The sequence below is a fragment of the Orycteropus afer genome, unplaced genomic scaffold (assembly GCF_000298275.1).
Source record: "Orycteropus afer afer isolate SDZICR_OR568_19922 unplaced genomic scaffold, OryAfe1.0 scaffold00076, whole genome shotgun sequence".
Classification (NCBI taxonomy): Eukaryota; Metazoa; Chordata; class Mammalia; order Tubulidentata; family Orycteropodidae; genus Orycteropus; species Orycteropus afer.
Window position 1 is genome coordinate 90,214 of NW_006921663.1, and position 12,092 is coordinate 102,305.

Sequence of the window (12,092 nt, forward strand, 5' to 3'; positions counted from 1 at the left end):
TGCTTCCCTAATAAACCTCATAATCTGTGAGTTCTGTGTGGCCACTGCAGCGAATTATTGAACCCAGGAGAGAGGTGGTGGGTGCTTTGGGAGGAATGGTTGGTGAAAGGGCTGGAGGAAGGCAGCATGGCTGGCCTTACAGTAATAGACCTTGGGTTACTGCTGGTAATCCTGTCTTCCCCTTGTAGGGTTAGAGGAGTCAGAACATGTGGCCTCCTTGCCGTGTTTGCAGTGATCAAGGAGAGTTTAAAATAGAAAAATTACAAAGGACAGGGCAGGGTTTAGGAAAAACATCAAAGGATAATACAATTATAATTAGCATTCCTAGGACTGAAGGGAGAAGGGGATGGAAGGAGGGAGAATGGTCACCATACCCCTCAACAGAGCTTAAAGAAAGGAATCCTCACAGGAGTTGTGGCCTTTAGAGGATGGCCACAACCAATCAGGACAACCCAGCAGGGAGTACACTAGGGGAATAAATACTACTTCCATCCTCAGGTGTTCTGCTGATGCCTTCCACTGGCCAAACCCAAACAGAAAGCCATAAGGTATGAAGGCCATTAATCCAGTCCATACAGGTCAGCCTCCCAGGCAAAGTAGAGTGGAAAAGGGTAAAAACAAAGGAAGTCTAGGGAAGCAAATAGAAAATATCCAGATCACTCTTCTAGAATTTATAGCTAATGATGTGAGTCCACTAATTCATTCTCTACATAAGAAGAGACCATTTGCATTGATCAACTCAGTGAACTAAAATAAAACTAATAAATTTTAGACATAAGTAAACTATCAAGGAAGACTGTAAGGGTCTTTGATTAAAGATAGCACTGACAACCTGTATTTTAAGAGAAATTCAAAAGATGATTATGAATAATTCTGGTTTGTTGTCTCTATAAAATATGTATACATGAAATATATCACATAAAGGCCTGCCTTATAAGTAATATACATTCTTGGAAAGTTCCTATAAATATTCTCCTAAATATAAAAAAACAGTATTATTTTACTCATACACTAAAATTTAGAATTAAAGTATAAAGTCATACAGTGGAATACAATAAAATGTATTAAATCATATTTAAAGGGAAAACATTTTCTAGTGAAAAAGAAAATGTATCACATATCCTAATTGTTTTTATTATCTGAAACACTGAGTATCTTTCCAAAAATCCCACATCTACTAAACAGATTATGTATAATTGTGTTAAGTACATGCTCCTTTTTAAAACATAAAGCTTTAAAAAGAAAAACTGTTAACACTAAAGTTCTTCTGGAATCACTTAGCATATTTAACCAAAGGCCTGATGTTTTTCAAAGTTTAATTGACACATTTTAGAAAGATGCTATGAATAGAATAAAAACAATTACAAAATGAATGTTTGTTGAAGTCATTAAAATAAGCTTCTATTACTTGTACATTTGCCAATAAGAAGAAAGCAGCCAGAATATGTGAGCATTAAGGAGAAACCATATAGATAGCATGTATCATAGATAATCCAGATCACCAAAAGTTGATTGAAACAAGGGAAAAAGGGCTGCTATTTAGAAAAAAAATCACCACTGGTAAGAATGAGTTTTTTTTCTTATTCTTGGAAACCTACTAGTCTAAGAAATAATCAGAAGCAGCTTACCACCATTGCAAGGCCAGTACTGTAAACACCAGCGTGCTTTATGACACAGTCTGAAGACTTCATCATACATTTAGTTTTGCCTTTTAATGAAAAAATTTTATATCATTACTCTTGCAAAGTAGTACAGATAAATATTCACTCCTTCCTGTTTACATCTAGCCCTAGATAAATTATCATTGAAAAAAATTTCAAAATAAACAAAATTAGCAAGAGTTACTGCTCACATAAATAAAAAAAAGAAATGAAATAACTAAGACCTGATTGCTTGAGTCTCATATTCTGAAATTACAAAATTACTAATAAATCTATTAAAATATATTATAAAATAATTTGCATGCTAATGTGTATCTATACTAAGAAATTTCAGGTTATGTTTTATAATCTAAAGATCATTTACAGCAGTTAAAAATTTTATGAATTTTCAGATTAACTAAAATATATTTTTAAAAAGCCAAACTTAAAAGTAAATTTTATATTTTATATTAAAGACAGTCTGGTTTAAAGTTATTGATTATTTCTTTTCAGAGTATCTCAAACCAAATGAAATCAAATAATGATTATGCAACTTACCTGATTCATTTTTTTTAAGTTTATATATATATATATATATATATATATATGTAAAAATTTGCAAACATGTATCTTCCATGTAAACATTTTTCTAACAGGATTTTGAAATAGTGTTCAAGTGAACTCAAAACACAGGAATACAGGAATACAGCTAAAAATCAAAATACAACCACAAAGTTCTGATCTAGCCACAAATTACCAATCCAAAGCACTGACAAAAACTTCAAATTTTCAAACAGTGTGTGAGTATTAACAGTGACATGTTAAGAATCCACAAAGTAAAACACTAATGAAGCAGAAGATGCTCAATTTTCCACTGTCTTGATTGCCTGAAGAACAAAGCTGGGAAAAAAGAAATGGGAAAAAAGAGAAAACAGGAAACAAGAGGCAGCCGCCACACAATTATTCCATGCTCGACAATAGGCACAAGACAAGAATCATGAGGGAGAAACGTATTTGTATATAATACATACAGTAAATATGATCTGTGATTCAAATACAACCCCCCCAAAAAAAACCCTCATTGCTATCAGTAGTGACCCTACAGTATGGAGTAGAACTGCCCTATAGGGTGTCCAAGACTGTAAATCTACAAGAGCAGATTGCCCCATATTTCTCCCACAGAGTGGCTGGTGGGTTCAAACCGCCAGCCTTTTCGTTAGCAACTCAATCAATGCTTTAACTGCAGTGCCACCGAACTCTCTGATTCAAAAACAGGGAAACTGAAAATGAGATGGTCCTAAGAACTTAGCTCTTTCTTTTCCCTATACTCTATTTCTAACCATACATTCATTTATATTTTATAAAATAAGAATATAAAAACTAGCAGGTAACTATCCAGTTTCATGTTCTTTCATTAATTTTAGAATTGGAAGCCTTCTTTGAAAGCTAGAACTACATTAGAGATGTAGCTCTAAATATTCTTAATTTTCTGTAATATTATCATAAATAAGGTGTTTAAATGAGCATACCCCAAACTATGTTCCACCTGAAATTATTATCTCATAAACAAAGGGCATACTTGTACAAATTAAAAGTGTAGGTAAATTTGTAGTGCACAAAGTTAATCAAGTTTATTTACTGCAGGAATTATTAACAGTTATTTAAATACAAATATATAATACAAATCTTCCATATGAGAATTAGGAGAGTAAACATGTTATCATTTCTCAAATTAATACAATTTTATTACCAACTAAGGCAACAGAAGTGCCATCCAGAAGCAAGTGTCCCACCCCCTGCCACCTCCACAGCCAGTAGAGCACACCAGCCCTAACCAGGCACCCCATCCCTGCTGCCCAATGGTCTGCAGAGCACACCACTGAGAACCAAGTACATAGGCCCCTGCTACCTCCATGGCTGGCAGAGTACATAGTCCTGGACTGGTGCCCTACCAACTGCCAATTCTGTGGCTGGCCAAAGTGCTGTCCCAAACCGAGTGTTGCACCCACCGATACCCTCTCAGACAATGGAGTATACTGTCCACTTCAGGCCCTGTCTGGGCGAATCACCCCCACTGCATCCACAGGTAAGAAAGCACATCATCCTTGATTGTGCACCCTACCAACTGTCGTGCTCAAGTCTGGCAAAGCATGTCATCTCAGTCTGGGTGACCTGAACCCAACTGCCCCCAAGACTGACAGAAATACCATCCCTGACCAGGCACCCCATGCCCCACTACCTCACTGACCAGCACTGAATGTCACAAGGGACTGGGTGCCCGACCCACCATCATCTCAACTTTCTTTTTTTTTTCCTTTCCCTTCACTTGTTTATTGTTTTTCTCCTTTTCCTCCCTTCCCTAGTTTTTATTTTCATCCTTTTTTCCTCTTTTTTCTCCACTCTTGCATTTGTGTTTTGTTTTTTCTTCTCCTTTGTTTCCTTCCCTTGTCTTTTTAAAATATTCTTATCTTTTAATGCATTGTTTCACTGTTTGCTCCCTCGTTTGGTATCACTTAGGCTCTCACCAGCTGACCACCATTGGAATCAACTGGTGAGAGCCTAAGTGATGCCAAATGAGGGAGACAAGTAGTATGCCAATCCATGTTGTCCAGATATATCAAAGCAAAAAACCTGAACAAAACAAAGCAACATACAAGTGCACTCCATCCCCAATGTCTCAGACACAACAGGCAACCTCACTTCACATAAAGAAACAAGACAGGGTGGGTCACACAAATGACCAAAATACAGAGCCAGAAAACTTTATTGAGGAAGAAAGGTTACTGGACCCAACTGATAAGAATTCAAAAGAATTGTATTTAGATACCCTCAATGGACAGAAAGGAACTCTCGTGACACAGTGAGTAAGGAATTTGGCTGCTCACCAGGGCAGTGGTTCAAACCGACCTGCTGCTCCACAGAAGGAAGATTAGACAAGCAATTCCCATAAAGATTTACAGACTTGAAAACCCAACGGCGGTTGTAATGAGTTGGAATCGACTCAATGGCAGTGAGTTTGTTTTTTGTTGTTTCAACAGACAGAGAGGGAGATTATGGAAAATACAGAAAAAAATCAAGGAAACAGACGAAACTCTAGAAGACTTCAGAAAAACAATACAAGAACACACTGACAAAATAAGTGGAAAACAGCAAATACAAATCCAGAACATTAAAACTAAAATTTCAGAAACAGAGAACAAAGGAGGAGAACAGAATTAAAGGAACACAGAATTAGCGAGACTGAAGACAATGCTCTTTCAATACTAATTTGTTGCAGGCATAACCTGAAAAAAGAACAAAAAAAAAAATTAAAGAAAGGTTAAAATTTATTAGGGATACCATCAAGAGGAATAACTTATGTATGATGAGAATTCCTGAACAAGAAGAGACAAAAAAAAAAACCCAAAAAGAAAATTATTGAAGATTCATTGGAAGAAAACTTCCATAATATCAGGAAAGATGAGAAGTTATGCATTCAAGAAGCTCAACAAACACAAAACAGGATAGATCAACACAAAAAAATCACCAAGACCTACCATAATCATACTTTCCAAGACCAAAGACAAAGAAAGTATCCTGAAAGTATCTCAGAAAAAAAATGGAAAATTACCTAAAAAGGACATTCAGTAAAACTAACCTTTTGATTTCTAGGCAGAAATAAGCCAAGCAGGAAGGAAACTATAAAACAGAGGGAATAAATGGTGTAGTTATAGAGCTTCCAAATGGAGAGGAAGTCAAGACAGCATCAGGATAGAATGAACTCTTTTAAACCTGGGAATAATAAATTATAGGGCAATAACAAAGAAAAATAATAAATCTCATGAAATAAACAAAATCATAAAGATCTGTTGTTGTTGCTGTTGTTGTTAGATGCCGCCGAGTCAGCTCTGACCCACAGCACCCCTATGTACAACAAAATGAAACACTGCCCAGTAGTGTGCCATCCTCACAATCCTTGCCCATTGCTGCAGCCACTGTGCCAATCCATCTTGTTAAAGGTCTTCTTCACTGACCTTCTACTTTACCTAGCAAGACAGCATTCTCCAGAGAATGGCCCCTTCCCAAAATAGGTGAGACAAAGCGTGACCATACTCTTCTAAGAAGCATTCCGGCTGCACTTCTTTCAGGACAGATTTGTTCATTCTTCAACCAATCCAAGGTATTTTAATATTCTTTGCCAACACCACAATTCAAAGGCATCAACTCTTCTTCGGTCTTCCTGATTCATTGTCCAGGCTTCTCATTCATATGAGGCTACTGAAAATACCATTGCTTAGGTTAGGTGCACTTCAGTTTTCAAAGTGACATCTTTGCTCTTTAACACTTTCAAGATGTCTTTTTCAGCAGATCTGCCCAATGTGATACAATGTCTGATTTCCTGACTACTGCTTCCAGGGGTGTAGACTGCAGTTCCAAGTAAAATGAAATCCCTGACAAATTCAATCTTTTCTCCATTTATTGTGATATTGCTTATTGGTCTACTTATGAGGATTTTTTTTTTCCTTATGTTATTATTGTTAGGTGCCATCAAGTCAGCTCCAACTCAGAGGAACCTTAAGTACAACAGAAAGAAACACTGCCTGATCCTGTGCCAGCCTCACAATCCTTGCTACACCTGAGCCCATTGTTATAGCCACTATATCAATCTATCGCATTGAAGGCCTTCCCATTTTTCATTGACCCTCCACTTTACCAAGCATGATATATTTCTCCAGGGAACAGTCCATCTGACAACATGACCAAAGAGGTCAAATGAAGTCTCACCATTCTCACTCCCAAGGAGCACTCTAGCTGCACTTCTTCCAGGGCAGATTTGTTAGTTCTTTTGGCAGTCTTTCAGCATTCTAGTTTTTAGCATTCTGTGCCAACACCACAACTCAAAAGCATCAACTCTTCTTGTCTTCCTTATTCACTGTGCAGTTATCAAATGCATATGAGGCAAATGAAAATAACATGGCTCGTATCAGGCATACCTTAGTCTTCAAGGACACATCTTTGTTCTTCAACACCTGAAAGAGGTCTTTTGCAGCAGATTTGCCCAATGAAATACATCCTCTGATGTCCTCCTGACTGCTGCTTCCATTTGTGTTGATTGTAGAACCAAGTAATATGAAGTCCTTGACAATTTCAATCTTTTTTCCATTTATCATGAAGCTGTTTATTGGACCAATTGTGAAGATTTTCATTTTCTTTATGTTGAGATGTAGTCCATAACACAGACTGTAGTCTTTAATCTTCACCAATAAATGCTTCAAGTCATTCTCACTTTTAGCAAACAAAGTTGTGTTGGCTGCATATTGCAGGTTGTTAATGAGTCTTCCTCCAAACCTGATGCCATGTTCTTCTTCATATAGCCCAGCTTCTCGGATTATTTGTTCAGCATACAGACTGAGTAAGTATAGTGAAGGGATACACTCCCCTCTTGATTTTAAACCATGCAGTGTCCCCTTGTTCTGTTCAAATGACAGACTCCTGGTCTATGTACAAGTGCCTCATGAGCACAATTAACTGTTCCAGAATTCCTATTTTTCTCAATGTTACCCATAATTTGTTATGATCCAAACATATTGAATGCTTTTGCAAAGTAGATAAAACACAAGTAAACCTCTTTCTAGTACTCTTTGCTTTCAGCTAAGGTCCATCTGACATCAACAGTGATATCCCTCATTTCACGTCCTCTTCTGAATCAAGCTTGCATTGCTGGAAGTTCTCTGTCAGTACACTGCTGCAACCATTTTTTCATTATCTTCAGCAAGATTTTCCTTATGTGTGGTATTAATGATATTGTTTGGTAATTTCCACATTCTGTGGGATCACCTTTCTTTGGAATGGGAACAAATAAAGATCTCTTCCAGTCAGTTGGCTATGTAGCTGTCTCTCAAATTTCTTGGCATACATGAGGGAGTGCCTTCAGTGCAGCATGTTTGTTGAAACTTCTCAATGGGCATTCCATCAATTCCTGAAGCTTTGTTCTTCACCAATTCCTTCAGTGCAGCTTCAACTTCTTCCTTCAATACTATTGGTGTTTGATCATATGCCACCTCCTGAAATGGATGAACATTGACCAATTCTTTTTGGGACAGCAATTCTGTATTCCTTCTATCTTCTTTTGATGTTTCCATCATTATTCATACTTTGCCCATAGAATCTTTCAATATTGCAACTTGAGGCTTAGATTTTTTCTTCAGTTCTTTCAGCTTGAGAAATGCCAAGCATGTTCTTCCCATTTGGTTTGCTAACTCCAGATCTTTGCATTTTATTGTAATAACTGACTTTGTCTTCTCAAGTTGCTCTTTGAAATCTTCTGTCAGCTCTTTCATCTTGTCATTTCTTCCATTTGCTTTAGCTACTCTCCATTCAAAGGCAAGTTTCAGAGTCTCTTCTGACATCCATTTTACTTTTTTCTTCCTTTCCGATCTTATTAATGACCTTTTGCTTTTTTCATGGATGATGTTCCTGATGTCATTCCATAACCTCTAGTTTTTGTTCACTGGTGTTCAATCCATCAAATATATTTTTTAGATGTTCTCTAAATTCAGAAGGGATATAATCAAGGGCATATATTGGCTCTAGTCGACTTGTTTTAATTGTCTTCAACTTCAAGGTGGACTTGCATATGAGCAGTTCCATGGTCTGTTCCTGGCCTTGTTTTGGCTGAAAATACTGAGTTTCTCCATCACTTCTTGCCACAGATGTAGTTGATCTCATTCCTGTGTACTCCATCTGGTGAAGTCCATGTATACAGCCACTGTTTATGTGGTTGAAAAAAAATATTTGCAATAAGTAAGTCACTGGTCATACAAAATTCTATCATGCAATCTCCAGTGTTATTTCTATCACCAAGGCCATATTTTCCAATTAGTGATTCTCCTTTGTTTCCAACTTTTGCATTCCAATCACCAATAAAAATCAGCTCATCTTGATTGCATGTGTGGTCAATTTCAGACCGCAGAAGTTGGTAAATATCTTCAATTTCCTCATCTATGACATTGGTGGTTGATGCGTAAATTTGAACAGTAGTAGTATTAACTAGTCTTCCTTATAGGCATACGGATATTATCCTATCAGTGACAGCATTGTACGTTAGGATAGATCTTGAAACATTCTTTGTGATGATGAATGCCATGCCATTCCTCCTTCAACTTGTCATTCCTGGCATAGTAGATCATATGGTTGTCTGACTCAAAATGGCCAAAACAAGTCAATTTTAGTTCATTAATGACTAGGATATTGATCTTCATGTGTCCCATTATATTTTTCACAACTTCCAATTTTTCTCGATTCATACTTTGTACATTCTATGTTCCAATTATCAATGAACATTTGCAGCTGTTTCTTCTCAGTTTGAGATGTGTCACATCAGCAGCTGGAGGTCCCAAAAGCTTTACTCCATCCACGTCATTAAGGTTGGCTCTACTATGAGGAGGCAGCTCTTCTCCAGTCATATTTTGAATGCCTTCTGACCTGAGGGACTCATCTTCCAGCATTTTATCAAACAATGTTTCCAAGCTATTCATAAAGTTTTCCAGTAACATATCAAACAGTATTTCACTGCTATTCATAAGGTTTTCACTGGCTGATTCTTTGAGAAGTGGATGGCCCCTTCCTTCTTTCAACTGTCTTAATCTAGAAACTCTGCTTAAACCTGTCCACGATGAGTGACCCTACTGGTATTTGAATTGCCAGTGGCCTTTAGCCTCACAGCAACATGCAAGCAACCACAGTAAGACAAACGGACAGATAAGTGGTGTGTTTTCTTTATATTGCAGGGTAATCCATACTGAAGACTGTAGCTGTTAATCTTCACCAGTAAGTGCTTCAAGTCCTCTTTACTGCCAGCAGACAAGGCTGGTTCATCTGCATTATCACAGGTAAATCAGTCTTCCTCCAATCCTGATGCCATGCTCTTCTTCACATAGTCCAGCTTCTCAGATTATTCGCTCAGCATATAGACTGAGTAAGTATGATGAGGGGATATAACACTGATGTACACACTTCCTGATTTTAAACCATGCAGTTTCCATGTTCTATTTGAATGACAGTCTCTTGGTCTATCTACAAACTTCTCATAACCACATTAAGTATTCTGGAATTCCCATTCATCGTAATATTATCCATAATTTATTATAATCCACACAGTCAACTGCCTTTGCAGAGTCAATGAAAAACAGGTAAACATCTTTCTTGTATTTCTTGCTTTGATCCAAGCTCTATCTAACATCAGCAATGATATCCCTCCTTCCACATCCTCCTCTGAATCCAACTTGAATTTCAGGATCTGTATCTCTTGCCATATTAGGAACTAAACTTAAGATGTAACAAAGATCTAAATTTTAAACCTAAAACTAAAAAGAAGATAAAAGAAAAAAAACTGACAAATTTAGGGTCCCTAATACATGGCATGGGAGCTCTGCTAGCATAGTGGCTAAGACACTTGCCTGCTAACCAGACGGCTGGCGGTTCAAACCCACCAGCCACTCCTCGGAAGGAAGGTTGGGCAATCTACATCTGTAGTAATACTACCTCAGAAACCAAAGGAAGGGTCAGGATGATCTGGTCCAACTGGAAGGCACATAACAAAAACAACAACAAATACATGGCATAAATACACTATCAATCTAAAACTGCACAAACAGCAGAAGATAAATCGGACAACTGGGACCTCCCAAAAATGAAATATGTACGTACATCAAAAGATGTCACCAAAAAGAGAACCTACATTCTGGGAATAATATTTGGTAATGACTTATCTCACAAGGTCTTAAACTCTAAAATTTACAGTAAATTTCAACACTTCAACCAAAATAAGTCCAGTTAACAGTGGGCAGCAGATATAAACAGACACTTCACCAAAGAAGATATTCAGGTGGCCAACAAATAAAGGATGAAATGCTCACACTCATCCAAGAGAGAGATGCAAATCAAGACAACAATGAGGTATCATCTCACCCCTGCATTAACAGCAAAGTTCAACAAAACAGAAAACAATAAATGCTGGTGAGGATGTGAAAGGACTGGAACCCTCAAATACTGCTGGTGGGACTATAAAATGTTACAACTACTGTGTAAAACGGTGTGGTGTTTTCTTCTTTGTAGGAAATAGTAATACTATAATATTATATGATCCAGCAGTCCCACTACTAGTTTTATATCCTAGAGAAATAAAGGCTAGGACACAAACAGATATACACATACTTATGTTCATCGCAGCACTCACTACTCTCAATACCAAAAAGGTAAAAACAACCAAGTACCCATGAATGAATGAAAAGATACACAAACTGTGGTATGTACAAAAGAATGGAACACTACATAAAGTTAAAGAATAATGACCAATCTGCAAAACACCTCATAATACAGATGAACCTGGAAGACACTATGCTGAGTGAAATTACTTAATCACAAAAGAACAACTATCACATGACACCACTATTATAAAAAATGAAGAAAAGGTTTATACACAGAAAACAGCACTCTTTGATAGTTATCAGTTGTTGGAAGATAAATCAATAATGAGAGAACAGACATGTATTAACAGGGTGATGGGGAAAGCAATATACAATTAAAGGGAGGTCAGCACAAAGTTATTGAAACAAAGGAAGACACTGGGAGGAGTACAAGACTTAAAAGCAACAGAGGTAAATACGATTACATACACGACCCTGCAATAACAGTAATAATAATAATCTGTGAGTGAATACATACAGCTGTAAGCTGAACAGGTGCTAGATGGTGAATGGAACTATACCCATGAACATATATAGGTTTGACAGAGGGTATTTCTACATATTTATTTATGTGCTACAAATATATCCATGAATGTAGTATAGCATACAAGGCACAAAGTTATGAAAACTTCTCAGCCATAACCAAATACCTTGAGGGAATGAATCGCTGGGACTGGGGGCTCAGGATCATAGTCTCAGGGGACATCAAGGTCAACTGGCACTGCACAGTCCACAAAGAAAATGTTCTACACCCTACTTTGGTCAGTAGCATCTAGAGTCTTAAAAGCTTATGAACAGCCATCTAAGGTGCAGCTACTGATTTCTCCCCATCCAGAGCAAAAGATTTTTCCCACTGCCATAGAGTCGAATCTGACTCATAACAACCCCTCCTTAGGTTTCCAAAGCGGTATCACCACGGAAGTAGATTGCCCAACCTTTTGTCCGAGGAATGGCTGGTAGATTTGAACCGCCACCTTCTGGTTAGCAGTCTAATGCCTTAGACACTACGCCACCAGAGCTCCTTTTGGGGACTACTGGACACTGACTCTGAATTGACACTAATTCCAAGAGATGTACTAATTTGCTCAAGCAATGAAACTACATCAGGAACAGCAACTGCAAGTGGAGTCACCACCTGATTAAATTTACGATAATCTACTGTCACTCTCCAAGATGCATCTGCTTTTTGCACAGGCCAAATAGGCGAATTAAATGGGGATGTGGT

General features: G+C 37.5%; 1 protein-coding gene across 1 annotated transcript in view; it reads right to left on the bottom strand.

Moving 5' to 3' along the window:
• Nucleotides 1–12,092, bottom strand: part of ZNF330 (zinc finger protein 330) — a gene marked incomplete at its 3' end in the record, with an annotated part of 62,730 nt that overhangs the window by 43,212 nt on the left and 7,426 nt on the right. The window contains exon 4 of the mRNA XM_042780986.1: nt 1,629–1,708. Within this exon, the coding sequence (XP_042636920.1) occupies nt 1,629–1,708 (80 nt within the window). The remainder of the gene's footprint in view (nt 1–1,628; nt 1,709–12,092) is intronic.